The sequence below is a fragment of the Panthera uncia genome (genome assembly GCF_023721935.1).
Source record: "Panthera uncia isolate 11264 chromosome C1 unlocalized genomic scaffold, Puncia_PCG_1.0 HiC_scaffold_4, whole genome shotgun sequence".
Taxonomy (NCBI): domain Eukaryota; kingdom Metazoa; phylum Chordata; class Mammalia; order Carnivora; family Felidae; genus Panthera; species Panthera uncia.
Genome location: NW_026057585.1, coordinates 83,942,661 through 83,966,229, shown reverse-complemented (window position 1 = coordinate 83,966,229; position 23,569 = coordinate 83,942,661). Strand labels below are relative to the sequence as shown.

Below are 23,569 nucleotides of genomic sequence, written 5' to 3'. Positions count from 1 at the left end.
AAACATTAAAAAAAAAAAACAAAAAAACATCCTCAGGGTGCCCGGGTAGCTCAGTTGGTTAAGCATCCGACTCTTGGTCTCCTTGGTTTCCGCTCAGGCCATGATGTCGCAGTTTGTGAGGTCGAGCCCTGCACTGGGCTCTGTCCTGGCAGAACAGAGCCTGCTTGGGATTCTCTCTCCCCTTCTCTCTCTGCCTCTCCCCCCTGCTTGTGCTCTCTCTCTCTCTCAAAATAAATAAATAAAACTTAAAAAGAAAACAAAAAAAAAAAAACCCCTTGCTTTAAAAAAAAATCCTTTAAATAAAATTTATTTTAGAAAATGTCAGCATTCTTTACTTTTTTTAATGTTTATTTATTTTCAAGAGAGAGAGCGCAAGCGGGGAAGGGGCAGAGAGAGAGGGAGACACAGAATCCGAAGTAGGCTCTAGGCTCTGAGCTGTCAGCACAGAGCCCGATGTGGGGCCCAAACTCACGAAATGCGAGATCACGAACTGAGCTGAAGTTGGACGCTTAACCAACTTGCCACCCAGGTACCCCTTTTAATTTTTTTTTTTAACGTTTTATTTATTTTCTGAGAGGGAGAACGTAAGCAGAGTAGGAGAAGAGAGAGGGGGTACAAAGGGTCTGAAGCAGGCTTTGTGCTGACAGGCTGACAGCAGCGAGCCCGATGTGGGGCTTGAACTCACCAACAATGAGATCATGACATGAGCTGAAATTGGATGCTCAACCAACTGAGCTACCCGGGTGCCCCCAAAATTAGGGTTCTTAACAACGTAAAGGACCAAGGAGTATTTTTAAGAGAGTCTTCAGAAAAGACCAAAGAGGGACACCTGGGTGGCTCAGTTGGTGAAGCACTGGACTCTGGATTTTGGCTCAGGTCATGATCTCACAGTTGTGAGAGAGCCCCGAGTTGAGTTCCATATAGGGTGTGGAGACTGCTTAAGATTCTCTCTCTCCCCCCTCCCTCTGCATGCACATGTTTCCTCTCTCTAAAAAAAAAAAAAAAAGGGGGGGGGGCACCTGGGTGGCTCAGTCGGTTAAACGTCCAACTTCAGCCCAGGTCACGATCTCACGGTCCGTGAGTTCAAGCCCCACGTCGGGCTCTGGGCTGATGGCTCAGAGCCTGGAGCCTGCTTCCGATTCTGTGTCTCCCTCTCTCTCTGCCCCTCCCCCGTTCATGCTCTGTCTCTCTCTGTCTCAAAAATAAATAAACGTTAAAAAAAAAAAATTTTTTTTAATAAAAATAAAAATAAATTAAAAAAAAAAAAAAAAGGAGGAGGAAAGGAAAGGAAAAAGAAAAAAAGAAAAGACCAAAGAGGATAACTGTAGAGAAAGGAAGAGAAAGGAAGATTGAGGAAATGAAGAGAAAAAACTAAAATACAGGGACAGAGTACACCCTAAACAGATGGCTAGTGCAAAAGGTGACCGACTTAACAGTTCTCAAGCAGAAGATGGGGCCAGTCACTGTCAGGAAAATCACTGAAGCCACTGAAGCAAGAATTGTAAGCAAGTTTCCGTAGCAAGACAGCTTCTCTTGTATAAATCTTTTTTTTTTTTTTTTTTAAGTTTATTTATTTATTTTGAGAGTGAGAGAGAGAATGAGGTAGGGGCAGAGAGAGTGTGAGAGAATCCCAAGCAGGCTCTACACTGTCAGTACAGAGCCCAGTGTGGGACTCAAACTCACGAACCGTGAGATCATGACCTGAGCCAAAATCAAGAGTCAGAAGCTTAACCTACGAGCCACCCAGAAGCCCCTATAAATCTTTAAAAACAAGATAAGTACATGGTGACTTACGTACTGACCTAAATTGAAGCAAGATTAAGATGACTTTGAATTTTTCAGGCTAGGAAGGCAATCGGACACAAATATCTAAGTAGAATCTCTCGCTCAACTAATCTCCACTAATGAACTCAATGGATGAAGCAATGCTGTTTCTCTGTAAATTATTACCTGAAGCACAATGAGCACCCACAGCTGGTGGAAAGCCGTTTACTAGCTGTTTAGAGTCACTTGTGGTTGCTCCCAAAGTGGTTTATGACAGTTGCAATTACTACCATACTTATGAGATTTAAATATCACAGAAAATGTTTTTAATGTTTTTTTATTATTTTAAGAGAGAGAGAGACAGAGGTGAGTGGGGGATGGGCCGAGAGAGAGGGAGACACAGAACCTGAAGCAGGCTCCAGACTCTGAGCTTTCAGCACAGAGCCCAATGCGGAGCTTGAACTCACGGATCACGAGATCATGACCTGAGCGAAAGTCCAATGCTTAACCAACTGAACCACCCAGGCGCCCCTACCACAGAAACTGATGAATGTGGTTATACAAATAAATGCTTGTGGTATCTTTTTAAACTAAGTGAAATGCTTTAGAAAGATTCAATAAAAATAAGTCCCTAAAAATATTGCTGTTGAATTAGATACAGGAGAGACATCTGGAAAAGACTGAAAAATGAATCCTCTGGGTGGGCTTGCAGTTTTGAAGGCCTTAGCCTGCTGCGGCCTCTCTTACCCAGCAAAGCAATAAAGCTATTATTCTTCTTTATCCCGTCCAAAAAACCCAAAGTCCCCAAAATCAAAAAACAATAAATCATATATAGCTAGGATTTTCCTCTTGGTTTGTTTCACAAATACCTAAGTTTTCAACGTACTTCAAAAAACATTAAAAGTAGAAACTATATGTGTGAGCCCCACATCGGGCTCTCTGCTGACAGCTCAGAGCCTGGAGCCTGCTTCAGATTCTGAGTCTCCTTCTCTGCCCCTCCCCTGCTCGTGCACGCACATGTGCATGCTCGCTCTCTCTCTCTCTCTCTCTCAAAAACAAATAAAACATTTTAAAAAAAAAGTAGAAACTACGGATAATGCTTGGTATGTATGTTTTATACAGTGAAGTCAACTGCAAACTCCAATCAGCAGACACACACTCAAAGAAAAAGTCATAGTCCTATGGTTTAAAAAAAAAAAAAAAAGTGAAGCTTAAAGAAAGGTGAATGGACATACATTTAAATACTTTAAATTAAAACCAAATGTTTCTAGCATGTATGCACCATTTTTTAGGCTTCCTTCTCTTTAACCCACCAATCAATGAGCTCAATCACATGAGATAAGGTGGTTTTTCACATATTTCACTCACCAGCTCAGGATCATCCTCCTCCACATTTGTAGGTTTTCCTTCCTTCTTTAATTGCTTTTTTCGCTCTTTCACCTAAAAAAAATTTTTTCATCAGTTGAGAATATCCATTAAGCTACACACATATAACATGTGCACTTTTCAATGGATATAGCATACAATAAAAGGTTTACATGGAAAAAAAAAAAAATGAGCCTCTTCCCCTCCCCTCCAAAACAGCAATGCAGTTAAAGGAGAACTAGGAATCAGGGGTCCTTCCTCTAACCTCATCTAAAATCCAATCCACCAGGAAGGATGCAAGAGGACCAGCAAGGAAGTTGTCCCCAACTCATCCGATCCTAGGCCAGATCCACAGAACCTTTGATACATTGAACAGATTACCCATTAATCTTTTGTGGTTTGTAGTTATGTGTTTATAGCAAAGAAACTACATTTGTCAAGTTTTATAAGAAGCTACAGAATTTGTGGCATTAAGTGTAACTGTTTCCAGGTATTTCAAAAATTGCATTATTGATAATTCTCACTGTGAAACCCCCTTAAACCAGTAATTTTCATACCACATTAACTGTTTGTTTGTTTGTTGTTTTATCATTCTGGCCACCATTGAGAGCTAAAAAAAAATAAACATACCCATTCACATAAGAATGTCATTTCTCTATTAAATAACCATTTACTACAGCTCCAGCAAAAAGCCAGTGTCTTCCAAGCTCAGAATGGCCCTACTGCCACCTTGTGGCCAGAAAGCCTGAGGATGGCTCCTTTATAGGCAAAATAAGAGGAAAAGTAAATACCACAATGATTTAAGGAGAACTTGTCAGGTCCTTCCCTGATTTCTACCAAAATTTTGCCTACAGGTACCACTTCCAACACATGACCAGCAAGATAGACTTATGGCCATCTGTCTCTTTTTTACCCATTTTCTTCATCTAAATTGGACTCATTATTACTATTACTGGTTATACAGTTCTATTTCAGATTCCAAAGCTCTTCAAAGAAAAGGTCACACCCATATTCACTCCCAATTGAAACAGCTCTTACAAATGGCCTCACAATTCTTGCCCCAGCAAGTAAAAAATAAAAACAAAAACCTTTCTTACCTCAAGCAAGCCATCTTAACCCTTCCCACCACTCAGGAGATTTAGGTAATGCAAAAAAATAAAGCCAGCTATAACTCAATTTATTTTAGTTGATCCTTCCCAACCCTGTTATTAATACAGATATACACCTCCTCCTATTAAAAAGAAAAAAAATTACTCATATCCCCTTGCCAGTCTTTCCTCAAGCCCATGTTCCAACCCCTTCACTGAGACAAGAATAAAAATCCAGGGTCAAGGATCACCATGGCTGCTCCACTCTTCCACTCTCAGAAGTGGGTAACGTGACAACACGTGACGAGAGGGAAAGAAAAGCCCTCTCTCCACAGCATGCAGCTGGTAAGGAAAAGAGGTGGGAGCAGCCTCCTAGCCACTCCACACCCTGAGCTCTAAGGCACAACACTATTCATGAGCACCACAGCAAAGTTACAGAGACCACATAAATGGTCACAAATTGCACCAGTAGGTATTGCCAGGTTAACATTTACCCTCCTGCAAGGTGCCCAAGGCTTGCTAATACTTCCTGTAAACACAGCAGCACTATAAATACTTACAGTGTGTTCCACGTATTCTTTTCCTGCCTGAATTACATCCAGGGCCCTCTTCTTTTGTTCCTGATCCAGTAGCAACTTGTAAGCTTTGTCCACAGCTAATGCAAAACATTGAAATTAACTGTTTCTGCAAACACCCTCTGAAAGTCTGAACTATACTCAGGCAGCGTAAATGGACTTGTGCCATCTAAAAGCATTCCCTATTTTGTTAAATTATTTATTGTTGTTAAGCTAATTTTAAAACATACAACTACAGCAATGACTTTCCTTGAGAGCCTTGGAAAAAATTAAATATACCCTCAAGACTATATACACCACAACTAGATTTAATTCAGTGATAAAATACTTCCAATTATTTTTGTTGTTGTTCAAAGAAGAAAAATGATCCTATGCAGTAACAGTCTTTGTTGGCACATAAAAGTTTTAACAAGGCAAAGTTAAGATCTATTTCTTAAACAGCAACATTCTGCTTTGCAATGACAACTGTTCTACTGAAAACCACAGCTTCTTCATCACCAGAAGACAAAACTGTAACATTCCTTCCTTGATCCAGGACAAGGAACAGTTAGTCTCTAGCACTGATAAAAGTTTTAGTCAGGAGCAGGTAAATTTACAAATACCTTCAAAAGCCTTTTGTGCTCTGTCAGCATCATCTTGGTTTTTGTCAGGATGCACCAATATGGATAACTACAACAAGGGGAAAGTTAGGTTTGTCAATACGAGGAACATTTAGTAACTCTTCACCTGCATCATGCCTCCTTCCAACCAAAAGCTCTAAGGTATTATAGCAAAAAAGACTGTCAGCCAGAAACATTTTTTACAAATTAGTAAGTATCATAAAATGTGCAGAAACACTGGTCCTTAGAACTCAAGCACCAAAAGGTAAAATGCTGGGAAACATTTAGGATTTTAATCACAAAGTCGAGAAGGAATATAAGCCAAGCATTACAAGGATGCTGTGAGGATGCAGAAGACAGACTGAAAAGTACCCAGTTCCTATTATGTTCCTTATACTGATAAGCACTAAGAAGGCTAAAGCACGTATAAGACATCATCTCTTTCCTAAAAGAACTTTTAAAGTTGTGGTTCTCTAAGGAGGGGGGCGGGGGATAGGTTAAATAGGTGATGGGGACTGAGGAGTGTACCTGTTGTGATGAGCACCAGCTGACGTACGGAATTGCTGAATCACTATACTGTATGCCTGAAACTAATGTTACACTGTATGTTAACTAGAACTAAAATAAAAACTTAAAAAAAAAAAAAAGAAAACATTAAGTAGTAGTTCTTAGTTCTGGCTATGCTCCAACCCTGTAAAGCTTTTTAAAATATAGGTCTACTTGCTACTCTCAGACCCTCTGAATCAGTCTCTGACATCTGTACTTTTTTTTGAGAGAGAAAGAGAGCACACGTGTGCACAGGAGCAGGGGAGGGGCAGAAAGAAAGGGAGAGAGAGAATCCCAAGTAGGCTGCTCACTGTCAGTGCAGAGCCCAACATGGGGCTCAATCCCACAAACCGTAAGATTATGACCTGAGCCCACATCAAGAATCAGACATTTAACTGACTGAGCCACCCAGGCACCCCTGGAATCTGTACTTTTTTAAGCCTCTACTGGATTAACCTCTACTGGGAAACAGGTGACAGTAAGGAATTAGTGTCAATTTTGTTAGGTCTAACAAGTAGTTATGCAAGAAAATGTCCTTTTTTTTTTTTCTTGGGGGGATACATGATGAAATATTGGGGGTAAAGTACCATGATATCTATAATTTACTTCACAACTCGGCCAAAAACATAGTTAATGAAGCAAACTGTTGCCTACAGATGGTGAGTATATGAGGACTCACTGCTCTATTCTTTCTTTTTAAAATATAATTAAAAATTTTTATAACAGGGGGCACACCTGGGTGGCTCAGTCAGTTAAACTTCAGCTCAGGTCATCTCACGATTTGAGCCCCACATTGGGCTCTGTGCTGACAGCTCAGAGCATGGAGCCTGCTTCAGATTCTGTGTCTCCTTCTCTCTCTGCCCTTCCCCTGCTCACGCTCTGTCTCTCTCTGTCTCTCAAAAAGAAACATACAATAAAAAAGTTAAAGTGAAAAGCAAATATCTCCATAGGTGATTCTTTCAGACAGCCAGGGTTAAGAACCACTGACCTACTGTCATTGACAGACCAAAACCAACTAATTGGAACAGTGGGACTTTTGGGAGATAATGACAGCAAGTGGGAATGAAATGCTAAATCCAGCATTACTGGAGTCAGAATCCTGGGCTCTAATTCCAACTTTAATCACCTACCAGCTGTGAGACCTTGAGCAATTCACTTAACCTATCTCTGTTCCAGTTTCCTCCTCTGTAAATACAACAATACTAGGTACCTCTAGCTCATTGGAATAATGCAAGAAACAGCATACTGTCTAACACACATTGATAGCACAGAAAGAGGACATACTGCATGCCAAGAAAAAGACATACTTCTCTAAGTGCATTGTTCGATTACCTCATTTAAATCCTCATAACAATCTTACTGGGTAGACACATTACGGGCATTTTATAAATGAGGTAACAGGCACAGAAAGGTTGAAAGGGACTTGTCCAACTTCAAACTGCTCATAAGAGGTACAGCTGAGATTGAAACTCAAGTCATATAGCTCTAAGGCCCATACCCTTAACTATTAGATCATATTAATAACTAAAGAACTCTCACTGAGTTCTTCATACAGCTTACATAAAAAAGTTTTGACTGTGGATTTGAATGCTTGCTTATGAAATTGGGAAAGACTGCTAATGCATTACATTAGGAAACTTGACATTTTAAGGGGATAAAAGCTGAATATAAGTGCAGAGTAGAACTCAGGAAGAGAAAGTTATAAGATAGGGTGGAGCGCCTGGGTGCCTCTGTTGGTTAAGCATCTGACTTTGGCTCAGGTCATGATCTCACAGTTCGCAAGTTCAAGCCCTGTGTCAGGCTCTCTGCTGACAGCTCAGAGCCTGAAGCCTACTTCGGATTCTGTGTCTCCCTCTCTCTCTGCCCCTCCCCAACTCATGCTCTATCTCTCTCTCAAAAATAAATAAAACATAAACAAAAAAAATGTTTTAATGTTATATAATGGGAAATGACTTAGTAGGCAAAGATAAAAAACATCTTGGCTTAATAGCAGATCAGAACATGATTATGAGTCAGCAATGTGGGGGCAGTTACTGTATTGAGGAAGCAGGCATAATATTGGATATTAACAAGTATGGAATGCAGGAGATGAGAATTATATTCTGCACTGGTCAGACCCTATTACAATATGAAGTACAAAGAGATATATAAAAGTTGGGGACATTTTAAAAAACAAACCAACAAAAAAGACATTAGGTATACAGAAAATCCAATTTGCAAAGACAGATGGCAGGGAGTGTGTTTATTCAACTCCTAGAAAGAAAGGCTGGGGGTTACTCAGCTATCAAAATTGGAAGGGTTTTTTAAAAAGACTACTATAAACCTTTGTAGCTCAAGGTTATTAAACAGACTGGACAATAAAGCACTATTTACATGAAACCAGGTATCTCTTGGGTGTTTAAGTTTGCACAAGATAAAATTATTGAGGAAGGGGGTCTTAAAAATAAAAAAACTGTTTCAAATCATTTAACATGTTTTCTCCAGGAAGGCAGGGAATTTAATAAGCATGACTCCATGTAAGTTCCACTATTCTACCTTGTACTTCTCCCGCTTACTTAAGGGCCTGGAAAGGTTCTATTTGGATATAAGATTCATTCTATTCAGAGGTCAAATTCATCCTATTCTTCCTTCTCCCTCACTCCCAACTGTATGCCTAAATTTGAGAGTGGGTATGCTCCTGTAATAAGCTTCAAAAAGCCTGCTGAATGCAGTGGTCATTCAGCTCCATAGCTTACCAATAACTACTGCTGCAGGTGGGCTGTGTGAATAAGAGGTAAGCCATGGTCAATAAATTATTTAAGATTTTATGTCACTATGAGGTTTGTTTTTAAAGAGTTACATAATCTTGGGGCGTCTGGGTGGCTCAATGGGTTGAACGTCCAACTTCAGCTCAGGTCATGATCCAGCGGTTTGTGAGTTCGAGCCCCACGTCAGGCTCTGTGCTGACAGCTCAGAGCCTGGAGCCTGCTTCTGATTCTGTGTCTCCCTCTCTCTCTGACTCTCCCCCACTTGTGCTCTGTCTCTGTCTCTCTCAAAAATAAATAAAATGTAAAAAAAAAAAAAAAAAAAAAGTTACATAATCTTAAGCTTAAAAAAAAAATTAAATTTTGGTCCAATAGTCGTAACAGCAAATCCTAAGAGAATCATGTGCTACTATATTTCCAGAAGGTTCAGACTCCATCTATTACAGGGAAATAATACTGTACCTGTCGAAACCTCTTTTTTATTTCTTCATCTGTCACTTCAGGATCTATCTGAAGAACCTGGAAGAATCAAAGTCAAAACTGTAAAAGAGATTAGAAGAATTTATGAATTTAACAGGTGCCCAATAATTATAAATGTTATAATCAACATCTAGAGCAGTACTCAATATTCTAGAACAGTACCTGGCACACAGTTCTAAAAAACGCTCAAGGTACATAAATGAGGGGCACCTGTCTGGCTTAGTTGGTAAAGCTTATGACTCCTGGTCTTGGGTTGTAAGTTTGAGTCCCACACTGGGTATGTGTGAAGATTACTTAAAAAATAAAAAAAGAAATATGGGGTGCCTGGGTGGCTCAGTTGGTTAAGCATCTGACTCTTGGTTTCGGCTCAGGTCATGATCTCACAGTTTCATGAGTTCGAGCCCCCAATGGGCTCTGCGCTGACAGTGTAAAGCCTGCTTGGGATTCTCTCTCTCAGCCTCTCTCTTGGCTCCTCCCCCACTTGCATTGTCTCTGTCTCTCTCGAAATAAATAAACTTTAAAAAAGGAAGGAAGGTAGGAAGCAAGGAAGGAAAGAAGGAAGAAAGGGAGGAAGGGAGGGAGGAAGGAAGGGAGGAAGGAAAATGAGGGGCACCTGGCTGACTCAGTCGGGAGAGTGTGCAACTCTTGATCTTGGAGTTGTAAATTCAAACCTCAGGTTGGGTGTAGAGATTACTTTAAAAAAATAAAATAAAATATTTTAAAAAAGGAAAAAAAGAAACATAAATGAGAAAACCAGTAACAGAATAACAGTTATACCATTTTATGTTTCTCAATATGTATTTCTCAATACAAAATACATTTATGTTTTACTCCATCAGAAGGACAATTTATCTTATATCCAGAGACAGGTTTCTGGACCATGTTGCATTTCTCCTTCATTCATTAAAAAAAGCACCCCCCTACACACCCCTACTTATCTTTGCAAATGTGGAGAAAGTACAAATACGCAATAAGGAGAATATGAGGCTGGATCCCTGATTTTCAATCCAGAAAGGCCCACGGGGCTCCCCTTTATATCTGTAATTCACATGGGCCAATGGTTCTCAGCCCAGAGTGAACATCAGAATTGCCTGTGAAGACCTGTGAGCAACGGGCCTACTATAGAAAAGTCTGGTTCCAACTCAGTAGAACTGAGGTACAGCCAAATGGAAGGATCAACTGTATTTTTAGAGCAATTTGTTTTTTAAAGAATAAATTTAATCATTCTCCACGCCTAGGTAAGCTGGTGTTGACAGTCTTCACCATGGATCCTGAGCCCATCGCCACAAATATATATATATTCACTCAGACATTTATAGAGTAGCTACTACCTGCTGAACACACTGCTATGTACCAGAAATGCAAAGATAAATAAGCAGGGAAAACGTATTTTTTAATTACCATATAATAAGTGCTTTGGGGGGAAGATTTCACAGTGTAGTCCATGGATTCAACACAGCATTACTATTTATTTACTTGATATTCAAGGCCAGAGGGCGACCGGAGTTTGTTAGAAATCCAGAAGAGAAAGCCTCACTTAAGTGCAACAGAATCAGAATCAAAACTTAACAAGATCCCCAAGTAATCTGAATCATATTAAAGTCTGAGAAACACTGGTAAGAAATGATGTAGGTTAGAAAAAAGTGTGCTCAACGTTAGCAGAACTAAGGACGGGGCAGGTGGGGGGTGGTGGGGAGATGGACAGCAAAGAGAAAATAAATGAAAATAAACCTTGAAAAGAAAAACATATACCAGAAATTAAAAACGCATAGTAACCTACCAAGCTTAGTCAGATGCTTGCAGTGTTTTTAAAAAAAACCTGGCAACAAGTAATGTCAAGATTTATTGCAAGCTTTCAAAACATTCCAACAGCCCACCTATAGTAATAAAGTTAGTGGTAGGCAACGGAGCTGAATGACCACTGCATTCGGCCAACTTTGGAAGGTTACAACAAGAACACGCCCACTCTCCAATGCTAGGCATACAATAAGGGTGAGGGAACAGAAGAACTTTAAAGCAACACATTTTCAAGATTCATTGTGTCCCCTCTACCTTCCCAAGGGAGAAAGGAATTGGGAAAAAGTCACTTATGAAAAGTATGCAGCTATATAAGATTTATAGATAAAAGAAGGTAACTGTACATACACAAATATTCAGAAGAGAATTTTACCTTACCTTGGTTCTGGGGAAAAGAAACGTATTGGAGCAAACCAAAGTCCAACCAACCCCAGAAGGTGTACAAAATGAATGAGAAAGAATGGAAAACCTCCCACCTCACATATAAAAAAAGCCTCCAATAAAGCTATAGCCTAGAACTAATGCCAAATATAATTCATAAACCTTGACTGATTCCCAAATTAAATAAAATAGCTATAATTAAGATTTGGTGGACAACTGGGGCCACTTGAGTGTGGACTACATTAGATGATGTTATTGAATTAATGTTGTTTTTCCTAGGTGCAATAATGGTGTTGTGGTTATATGGCTATATATTCTTATTCTGAGGAGATGCCTGGTAAATTATTTAAGCATGAAGCATCACAATGTCTACAGCTTACTTTCAGATAATCTGGCAAAAATGAAGGTATGTATATATACACACACACCAGCCTTGTTTTTCCAAGAATAACTTAATCACATGTGTACTGATCAGTGGCAACAAAAATTCACTGAGTGCCTTCAAAGCTAATCAACTCCTTTTCTATCCTTAATAGATGGAGGTACCATATGTGGCCATGAAATACATGAATACAGTGGGCCTATACCTGTGGCCCAAACCTCTTTAAAGCCAGCTTCACACTCAGTACAAACTTATGGAGCACCTATGATTCCTACTGTGCTCACTACTATTTTCACGGAATTGAAGGTCCATCAGGGGAGGAACAGACAAGAAACAATTCTTACAAATGTGACAAATGCCATATTACCAACATGGCTCTTAGGAAGCACACAGATCTGTTCAGATTCTTGGAAGGTTTTTCTGAACTCCTACTGTGTCTCAGGCTTTGGGGATACTGCAATGAAAAATCCAGTCTTAGACCTCAAAGAGTTCATTAACCATCACACATGAACAAAAATGCCTGACATCGATACAAGTTTCTGAACTCAAATTGTAACAGCCTCCTTTGGAATCTTTCACTTGAAAAAGGAATCCAGTCTTAAGTCATATGTGAACTCTATGAGCTGATAATTATGTACAAGTTCCAGAGTTCTAAGATAAACACCTTTCCTTCCGAAGTACTTAATAAGATACACAAAAAAATAAAGTGGGTAGAGCTCCTTGCTGGGGCCTTGAAGTTAAATCAAAATAAGGAACATGAAAAGGACAGGACTGAGCAGGGGCACAGGTTCCTCTACGCTTATGGAAGAAGTAGAGAAGGGCCTTCAACTGAAGAATAATTGCAGAATGTGTAAGATCCTTGCATAATAGCTGAAGGTCAGACGCATGGCCAAACAGGGAGCTAGAGAGAGGGCAGGAAGAGAAAAGAAAAATGCGCCCTGGATGATGATTCCCGTAATAAGGTCCCTCAGATTCCCAGTCTTACTCCTCCCTTTTCTACCTGCTACTCAGTGAGATGGTGTCTAGGCAGACCACTCACATTTCAGTTGACCAGGTGACACCTGGCATGACAGCTATCACTGCATTACTCTCCTTACTAGAAAAAGACCAGGGGTGCCTGGGTGGCTCAGTCTCTTGATTTCAGCTCAAATCATAATCTGGCGGTTTGTTAGATTGAGCCCCGCGTCCAACTCTGCGCTGAGTGCGAAGTCTGCTGGGGATTCTCTCTCTCCCTCTCCTGCTACCTCTGTAGAAAACTCAGATTCATTTAGATGTCTCCATAGCTGCTACGTGAAAAACAAAAGTCGCTCATTTCCTATATCACCAGGAACACCTAATTCTGACTCAAGGTTCAAAAAGCAACTTCATAAGGAGACAATGACAGTAACACCCACCCTATATAGTGGCCACCACATCTGTAGAAAATAGAAAAGACAAAAAAGTTCTATGGATGGTCATCGAGTCCTGCCCATTCAAACACAATCTCTCATCTTCCCAAGTGTCAACCTCACCATATCTTTGTGTAAAGATAAATATATTCACACATACATTCACACACACTGTCAACTCTTGAACACAGGTTTGAACTGCCTGGGTCAACTTACATATGAATTTTTTTTCAATAAATATAGTATACTACTATAAATGTATTTTCTCTTATGACTTTTTAATATTTTCTAGCTTACTTTACTGTAAAAATACAGTATGTAATACCTATGCAAAACGTGTTAATTGATGGTTTGGTCTCAGTAAGGCTTCTAGTCAATAGTAGTTTATTAGTAGTTAAATTTGGGGGTGAGTCAAAGTCATACACAGATTTTTAACTGCATGAGGGTTTGTATGACTGACTAATCCCTGCATTGTTTAACGGTCAATTGTGAGTGTGTACATACGTATATACACATATATACATATGCATAATGTGTACATATACTCCAACATTTTTTTTTTTTGTTTATTTTGAGAGAGAGAGAGAGAGAGGGAGCAAATCTCAAGCACGTTCCACGGCCCAACACAGGGCTCGAACCCATGAACCACAAGATCATGACCTGAGCTAAAGTCAGACGCTTACCCAACTGAGCCACCAGAGCCCCTCAAACATACTTTATATAGTCAGGACAGGAACTACAGGGCAGTGACTTCCAGAACCACATTAACTAGTAGGGTGTTAAAATTCCAGCCTTCATAGTAGTCCCAACAATCTGTCATTTCTTTTCAATCAGATAACCACAGGAAACACAAATTACCTTAACAAATAAATGGGTAAGTTATATGATCACGTGTCCCCTTTTCATGGTACTCTGCACAATTTAAAAGTATGGTTAAATAGAGGGGCACCTGGGTGGGTTAGTCAGTTGAGCGTCTGACTTCAGCTGTCAGATCATGATCTCCAGGCTCATGGGTTCGAGCCCCATGTCTGGCTCTGTGCTGATAGCTTAGAGCCTAGAGCCTGTTTCAGATTCTCTGTCTCCCTCTCTCAAAGATAAGTAAACATTAAAAAAAAAAAAAAAAAAAAAAGTATGGTTAAATACAAAGAACATATCATCAAATTCTTTATCCTTCTCAAACAAATTATCTTCTCCCTTCCCTCCCCCAAATTGTACCAAGAATACTCTTGGGGAAAAACAATCAGGGGCTCCTGGCTGGCTCAATCGGAAGAGCATGCGACTTTTGATCTTAGGGTCATGAGTTCAAGTCCCTTAACTCATGACCCCAAGACCAAGGGTCACATGCTCTTCCAACTGACCCAACCAGATGCCCCTCAAAAGTACTCTTTAAGTTTTCTGTCTTACCCTTCCCTTTCTGAGCAATACAATCCAAACACATTAAGTGGAGCCAGGCAAAGTAGACACCTATCCTGGGTAGGACATCAAGATAGCCCAGTGCAGGGTCAGAGCCCATCTGGGATGAAGATGGTGGTGACCACACAGGAAACAGTGGCCAGTCACACCATGGTGGAACACAAATGGGGTGAGAAGAGCATCCACACAGAAAGGTACCCTGACATGGAGGTACAAAGTGGGTTGAGAAGGGCATCTCAGTGGGCAGGCAGCCAGGCATAGGGTGTTAAAACCTAAGCAGGGTAAGACTGTGAACATGGGAGGGTAGCCAAGTGCAGGGTATCAGAGCCCAAGAGGGCTAAGGAAAGCATCCACATGAAAGCAGAGTTGAGGGGCGCCTGGGTGGTTCAGTTGGTTAAGCATCTGACTCCGGCTCAGGTCACGATCTCACAGTATGTGAGTTCAAGCCCCACATCAGGCTTTCTGCTGTCAGCACAGAACCTGCTTTGGATCCTCTGTCTCCCTCTTTCTCTGCCCCTACCCTGCACACATGCGTACCCTATCTCTCAAAAATAAATAAACATTTTAAAAATTTCTTTAAAAAAAAAAAGGAAATAGAATGCAACCGGGGTATTTGAGAGTGGGCAAGGTAAGAAAAGTGTCTACAAGGGAAGTGGGTTGGCACAGAGTATAGGAGTCCAAGCAAGAATATCTCCACAAAGGGATGGCCTAGCATGGGAAACTTGTACTTGGTGAGGTGGGCACCCATGTAGGAGGGCATCCAACATAGGAAGGCAGTCCAACAAGAGGTGTCAGAACCCAAGCAGAATGTAGACAGCACTTGGATGGAAGTATGACAGTCACAGAAGTTGGAGCCTGATCAGGGTGAAGAGAGCCTCCATGCAAAGGCGGGGGGGGGGGGGGGGATGGAATGGAGTTAGAGCCCAAGTAAGATGGGGAGGATGTTTTCAGAGGAAGGTAGCCTGACGTAAGGGTCAAAGCCAGAGCACGGTAGAAATGTGCCTGTTTGATGGGGAGGATGCTGGAGTCCAAAAGGGATGAAGAGAGGTCCCAGGGAGCCAGAGGTGGGTGAGGAATGCACCCACCTGGAAGGGTAACCTGGCATGGGAGTTTTAAGCTCAGGTACGGTGAGGAATGGCAGCTGGGAGATCAGATGTAAACAGGACGATCAATTAAGTAAATATACACATATTTAAAATAGTGGGAGCCTGATTTCTCACTATGAGAGAAGGGAACTACAAACATGTTAAACAAACAAAGAAACAAACAAACAAACAAAACTAGAATAAACCCTGTAGTGTTGGATTGAAATTGGATGTCAATACATGTATGTACACATGCAAACACACATATGCATGCATACACATACACTCACTTCTTAGCCCTATCTACCAATAGGGTCTGGAGTAGTGACATTCCCAACAGCAATGAGTACACCTAGCACCCAAATCTTTATCTCTAAATACCATTCTTCACTAAAAGGAATCGGAGCTCCTCACTGAAATGATTTTAGGCTGGGTCAGGAAAAGTACAAGAGTGTCTAGTAATCAAAGAATGATGAAAACATATCGAAAGATAGGACCTTGCTTGAAAGATAACCTACTGGCCCAATTTGGGACAACTTGAGCAACAAAATAAATAATATCAAAATACAACACACTGGATAAAATAGGAAACCCTAAATCTATACTGACTAATAAATGAATAAACTGAAACTTTGATAAGAGAATATTTACACTGTCTCAAAGTGCCTCCCCATAAAATACTTACTAATTACAAAAGGGAAAAAAAGTAACTTATGAACACAGCAGGCACCTCTCGAAGTGATCAAGTTAACATCATTAGAAATGGGATAAACCTGGGATATTGGAAATATCATGTACTTTATAAGTTGCCAAGAGAAGAATACAGTATCACTTCTGTGATATTCCTGCATTCCAACATTGCATAAACTGAATCCAACTGAAGAAATATCAAACAACCTCAAATTGAGAGAGATGCTACAATATAACTGGCCTGGGTGCGCCTGGGTGGCTCAGTCAATTGAGTGTCCAACTTCAGCTCAGGTCACGATCTCACAGATCGTGGGTTCAAGCCCCAACAGCTCAGAGCCTGGAGACTGCTTCAGATTCCGTGTCCCCCTCTTTCTCCGCCCAACCCCTGCTTGTGCTCTGTCTCTGTCTTTCAAAAAAGAATAAACATTTAAAAAAAATTTTTTTTAATAAATAACTGGCCCGTAATCTTCAGAAATGGTAAGGTCGTCAAAGTCAAGGAAAGGCTGAGAAACTGTTCCAGACTAAAGACTAAACAGACACAACAACTAAATATAACAGTTGATTCTTGACTGGATCCTTTTGCTGTAGAGGACATTATTGAGACAACTGGCAAATTTGAATGGGGTCTGAGAACTACATGGTAACAGTGTACCAATGTTTCTTTCTTGATTTTGATGGTTATATTGTGCTTCAGTAGGAAAGTGTCATTTGTAGGAAAAACACACTGAAGTATTCTAGAGCAAAGAACATCATACTAGCAACTTGGTATCAAACGGTCCAAGAAAGTCTTCATAATGTACTTGTAACCTTTCTACAAATCTGAAATTGTTTTAAAATGAAACAGTTCTTGGGGTGCCTGGGTGGCTTAGTCCTTAAGCATCCAACTTCATCTGGCTCAGCTCATGATCTTGTGGTTCCTGAGTCTGAGTCCTACATCAGGGTCTCTGTTGTCAGTACGAAGCCCACTTTGGATCCTCTGCTTCTCTCTCTGCCCCTCCCTTCCTCTCTCCGCCACCCCCCCTCAAAAATAAACATTAAAAAAAAAGATAAATAAAATGAAACAATTCTTTAAAAATTACTCTTCAGGAGCACCTAGGTGGCTCAGTCAGTTAAGCATCTGACTCTTGATTTCAGTCCACGTCATGAGCTCACCATCCATGAGATTAAGCCCCAAGTCAGGCTCTGCACTGACAGTGAGGAACTTGCTTGGGATTCTCTCTCTCCCTCTCTCTGCCCCTCCCCACACACTCTGCACACATGCACACCCTCTCTCTCAAATCAATAAACTTAAAAACAATTTTTTGTTACTCTTCAAAAAAACAGAAGCAATGGACAAGCCTTGAAAGCATTATGCTAAATGAAATAAGTCAGACACAAAAGTACAAATACTATACAATTCGACCTACATGAGGCACTTAGAATAGGCAAATTGATAGATAGAAAATAGAATAGAAATCACCAGAGACTGGGAGTAGGAGGAATGGGGAGTTATTGTTTAATGGGTTTGGAGTTTCTGTTTAGAATGATGAAAAAGTTCTAGAGATGACAATGATGATGGGTGCACAACACTGAATGTACTTACTGCCCCTGAAATGTACACCTAAAAACTGTTAAATGGTTAATTAGATGTTATGTATATTTTTTTTTAATTTTTTTTTTTTAATGTTTATTTATTTTTGAGACAGAGGGAGATAGAACATGAGTTGGGGAGGGGCATAGAGAGAGGGAGACACAGAATCTGAAACAGGCTCCGGGCTCTGAGCTGTCAGCACAGAGCCCGATGCGGGGCTCGAACCCACGAACCATGAGATCATGACCTGAGCCGAAGTCGGACGCCCAACCGACTGAGCCACCCAGGCGCCCCAGATGTTATGTATATTTTACCACAAAAAAAAAAAAAAAAAAGTAGGAACAAAAAAAAGTTTACAGGTGCTCAATAAGTGTTATTTTTATAAGATGTAACAATATTCATGTCAAAGTTATTTATAATTGTGAATAACTAGAAACTAGTTTAAATATCCTATAATAAAGAAAAATAAAGGAATTATTAAATAATTTTTTTAATTTTCAGAGACAGAGAATATGAGCAGGGGAAAGGGCACCAGGGGGAGAGAGACAGAATCCTAAGCAGGCTCCACACTCAGTATGGGGCCCGACGCGGGGCTTGACCCACTATCCTGAGATTACAAACTGAGCTGAAATCAAGAGTTAGATGCTCAACTAACTGAGCCACCCAAACATCCCAGTAAAGGAATTCTTTAAATAAAAACTGTGGAGACTTTTAAAAATTTGTACACCAGGGTGCCTGTGTGGCTCAGTCAGTTAAGCATCCGACTTCGGCTCAGGTCACGATCTCAGTTAGTGACTTCGAGCCCTGAGTTGGGCTGTCTGCTGTCAGCACAGAGCCCACTTCAGATCCTGTCCCCTTCTCTCTGCCCGTTCCACCCTCAAAAATAAACTTTAAAAAAACAGTAGAAGTTTCTTTTTAAAAAATGTATACACAGGGGCACCTGAGTGGCTCAGTCGGTTAAGTGTCTGACTCCGGCTCAGGTTGTGATCTCATGATCCATGGGTTCGAGCCCCACGTCGGGCTCTGTACTGACAGCTCAGAGCCTAGAGCCTGCTTCGGATTCTATGTCTCCCTCTCTCTCTGCCCCAGCCCTGTTGATGCTCTGTCTCTGTCTCTCTCAAGAAATAAACAAACATTAAAATTTAAAAAAAAAATGTATACACATATTTTGTATAACAATATAGCATTTATTTTATTTATTTATTTCAATCTAATTTAGTTAACATATAGTGTAATAATGATTTCAGGAGTACAATTTAGTGATTCATCACTTACACATAATACCCAGTACTCATCCCAAGTGCCCTCCTTAACACCCATCACCCATTTAGCCCATCCTCCCCACCCCTCCAGCAACCCTCAGTTTGTTTTCCATATTTGGGTCTCTTATGGCCTGCCTGCCCCTCTGTTTTTATCTTTTTTTGCTTCCCATTGTTCTACTGTTTTGTTTCTTAAATTCCACATATGAGGGAAATCATATGACATTTGTCTTTCTCTGATAGACTTATTTCACTTAGCATAATATAATCTAGTTCTGTCCACGTTGTTGCACAGTACAGCATTTAAAATAGCATGAAGTAGGGGGCATGGGTGGCTCAGTCGGTTAAGCATCCGACTTTGGCTCAGGTCATGATCTCCAGTTCATGAGTTCGAGCCCCGTGTCAGGCTTTTTGCTGACAGCTCAGAGCCTTGGGCCTGCTTTGGATTCTGTGTCTCCCTTTCTCTCTGCTCTCCCCACCACTTGCACACACTCTCTCTCTCTCAAAAATAAACATTAAAAAATTTTAAAAAATAAAATAGCATGAAGTACATTATCCTCCTTGTTTCAAAACAGAACTTTTAAAACAGTTCAAGTATAAGCAATTAAGATGGAGCTATTTCTCTTAGGTGGGGTTATACTTGATTATTCTTGCTTTTATTATATTTCAAATCTTTGTAAGAAATATGATTTACTTTCATATTTAGGAAAAGTTCAAAATTATAAAACAAAGGAGACCCAGAAGGTATATTTGCTTGTCTATAACCCTGTGGTCATTTTTTGGTTGTTGGATATTTGATATATTTTTTTAAGTTTACTTATTTTTGGAAGAGAGAGAGAGAGCAGGGGAAGGGCAGAGACAGGGAGACAGAGAATACCAAGCAGGCCAACATGGGGCTCAAACTCAGGAACCATGAGATCATAACCTGAGCCAAAACCAAGTGAGTCAGATGCTTAACCAAGTGAGCCACCCAGGCACCCTGGGTTTTCAGTATTTTTTACTGCGGTACAAAAGAAAAGTTGTAACAAGCAAACTAAATCAAAGATCCTAAGTTTATCAAGGGTAGCTAGCCCTTCACATCTGAAAATAAAGCCCTGTATATTAGGGTTGGTAAAAGATGGAGAATATTTTTTTTTTAATTTTTTTTTTTAACGTTTATTTATTTTTTTGAGACAGAGAGAGACAGAGCATGAATGGGGGAGGGTCAGAGAGAGAGGGAGACACAGAATCGGAAGCAGGCTCCAGGCTCTGAGCTGTCAGCACAGAGCCCGACGCGGGGCTCGAACTCACGGACCGTGAGACCATGACCTGAGCCGAAGTCGGACGCTTAACCGACCAAGCCACCCAGGCGCCCCAAAGATGGAGAATATTTGACAGGTCACAGACCATCTCATTTTTCCTAACATGCTGCCTTCTCATGCTTTGCTCACAATAAAACCAGCCAATCTCAGTTCCAACTATAAGACAAAGGTTCTGATGTAAGTCTGCCTGCAGCTATGAAAAGCTCCCATCACAAGGCCATAGCAACCTCAAACAGCTCACCTCAAATGGGTTCAAATTGAAGTAGGAGGAACCAGGACGGGTCAATCTTTCAATCTGATTTTTGGATGTTAGAACTGAATCTCTCTTCTCTATTTGTTTGACCTAAAATGAAGGGAGATAAAAACTTCATTACTAAAGTTCAATAATAAACTCTGAATTGTCATTTTAACAAGCTACTGACATGTTGAGCAAAATCTGTCTACATGTGAACATTTGAAGAATAATTACAACAGGTATCATTCACTGAATTCTAACACTGTAAAAACTTTACATATATTTATTCCTCTCAACCATCCTATACAGTAGATACTACTATTATTCCCATTTTACAGATAGGAAAACTGAGACTTAGAGAGGTTAACTGATCTGTTCCTGGCTACCCAACTTGTAAACTAGAATTTTAATTCCAACAGTCTGACTCCAAGATAAGAATCACAAATGAACATAAATAAGTCACAGCCACCACCTTCAAAGAGCTTCCACTTTATGACAGAAGATGTACTAGTGTTGTTCATACTTAATTTACAATTTTTCATTTAAGAAAAATACAATTACACTGAAATATACCATACACTAAACACAGCATTAAAAAAGTATATGGGAGGGACAAGTAATTCTGCCTACCTATCACGCGAATAGAGTTAGAAAAATCCCGGACCCAAAACAACACCAAGGAGAACAGGCACTAGGTAGTGCCAGAAAAACATCCTTGGTACCACAGTCAGAATTGGAATGCTAGTTGAAATGAATCATGTTATGTTTATATGTTATATACCATCTTTATTCCTATGGCCAAAAGGAGTTTGGAAATAATTTCGGTAGCATAAAAAGCCATTCCTTCTCAGTATCTTTCCTCTTCGCTTTCTTGAAAATAGCATGTCACTCCTCACCCCATCTTCTTTCCTAGACTTATGTTTCCTCGTAGCACCTGACACTATATTTTACATGTTTATTGCTCATCTTTCTCTATAGGATGCAAGCTCTAAGACAGGATTTTTCTATTGTTCACTACCATACCTCCAGCACCTAAACAGTACATTTGTACGTGTCAGGTGCTCAAGAAACACTGGTTGAATGATGTCTGAAGGATCCTCCTTCATGTACTTTCCCTCGTTCAATTCAGAGAAGCCAGAATTGTTTTTAGTTTATTTTTATTTCTAACTAAGAGATGGTAAGTGAAACAATTTCCAGTGTAACTGATGAGTAGTCATTAGAGGTCAATAAACTTTGGTACCAGCATATCAACATTTTCATGTGAATTAGGCATTTCAAAAGGACAGACTATAAAGGATATGCTAATTCCATTTTCAAATTTAATACTGTGGAGAATCTACTATGTAACAAGCACTGTTACAAATACCAAAGATAAAAAATGAATGTGACACGGTGAACTCTGAGCAGCTCACAGCCTAGACAGGAGCAACTCCATTCCTCAAATCCATGCCATTCAGCTTTAACTCTTAGAAAGATGCTTCTTTCTGCTTTATATGTTATGACACCTTTTCTTATACCTTAACTCCTTTAACGTTCATAAAAACTCTTGTTTTAATATTAACTCTGGCTTTACAGAGGTAAAAACCTAAGATCTGCAAAATCAACGTCTTGAAAGAATTAAAACACAGTCCAACTGCCTTGCAAAAATCCAATCCAAGGTCCCCTGACTCCAAATGGCATGCTTTTCATTTATTCATTCATTTATTCAACAAATATTTACCAAGCAATTACTATGACATACGTGCTGGAAATGCGACAATAAGTGAGGCTCACACCAAACTGACCCCCCAATCCTAACATGATACCAAGCTGATATCTGCTGTAAGACCCAGAACAAATTATTTCGCTTCCCTAAACCTCAGGTTTGTCATCTGTAAAACAAAGATAATGCCTCCCTGGCATGATGCATAGTGGGCGCCCACGAATGGCAGAAATAACCAGTAATACAACTCATTACAGAGGACTAAGGGTAGACAGTGCTTCCGTTCAGAATAAAAATGAGGCCCAGCAAAGTTAAGTCGCCCCCAAGAAGGCCGGACTCTGCCAGCTCCTGCCAGCCTCGGACTCCGCGGACTTGGGGCCCTCTGCACGCGCCCAGGCACTTCGTTGGCCACAATCGTCGTCTACCCGCAGACGTCGGATCCTGGCCCCTTTTTCGATGCCCAAGGTATTCCCCCAGTAGCTACGAGGCAGAGATGCGCACACACACCCCCAGCCCCCCTGCCTGCCCGAAGGCCAGACAGGAGGAACCGCCCAACGGTCCAGGCCAGGAAGACCACTGCCTTTGCCCGCTGGGAAAGCAGGACCGAGTAGAGTCGCCCCGGTGCCACTACTCCTCACTCGGTGTTCACCTCACTGTAGAAGGTCATAAATGCTTCCTCAGTGCTCCCTCCGCCAGCCGAAGCCCCGCTCTCTCCTGGAGCCGCCATTTCCCCGGCCCAGCAACCACGTGACTCTCCCGCGCAGGCGCAGCCTCCTGTGATTCTTACAGGCCCGCCTCCCTAGCTCCGCCCCCTTCCTTGTGACTCTTAAAGGGCTGGCTCCCAAGACAGAAACCTCTAACCTAAATAGACTCTTTTTAATTGAGGTGAGATACACATAACATATAATCAAAATGAACAGTTCAGTGCCTCTTTACACTCACAGTGTTGTGCAACCACCAACCTCTATCTAGTCCCAAAACACTTTCATCACCCCAGAAGGATACTTAGACCTATCAAGCAGTTCCTCCCCATTCCCTTTTCTATTCAACCCCTTACATCAACCAGTCTGTGTTCTGACTCTATGGATTTACCTATCCTGGACATCTTATATAAATGCAATCATACAATGTGTGACCTTTTGTATCTGCCTTCTTCACTTAGCACAATGTTCCCAAGATTCATCCAAGGTATAGCATGAATCATT

The 23,569-nt window shown here is 40.7% G+C and overlaps 1 protein-coding gene across 1 annotated transcript in view; it reads right to left on the bottom strand.

The window, feature by feature from the left end:
• DNAJC8 (DnaJ heat shock protein family (Hsp40) member C8) overlaps positions 1-23,130 on the bottom strand; it is a 27,463-nt gene extending 4,333 nt beyond the window's left edge. The window contains exons 1-6 of the mRNA XM_049618811.1: positions 23,014-23,130; positions 20,669-20,770; positions 9,144-9,200; positions 5,395-5,461; positions 4,778-4,872; positions 3,133-3,204 (exon numbers count right to left, since the gene is read on the bottom strand). Of these exons, the coding sequence (XP_049474768.1) occupies positions 3,133-3,204; positions 4,778-4,872; positions 5,395-5,461; positions 9,144-9,200; positions 20,669-20,770; positions 23,014-23,091 (471 nt within the window). The 5' untranslated portion in view covers positions 23,092-23,130. The remainder of the gene's footprint in view (positions 1-3,132; positions 3,205-4,777; positions 4,873-5,394; positions 5,462-9,143; positions 9,201-20,668; positions 20,771-23,013) is intronic.
• Positions 23,131-23,569: the final 439 nt, after the last annotated feature.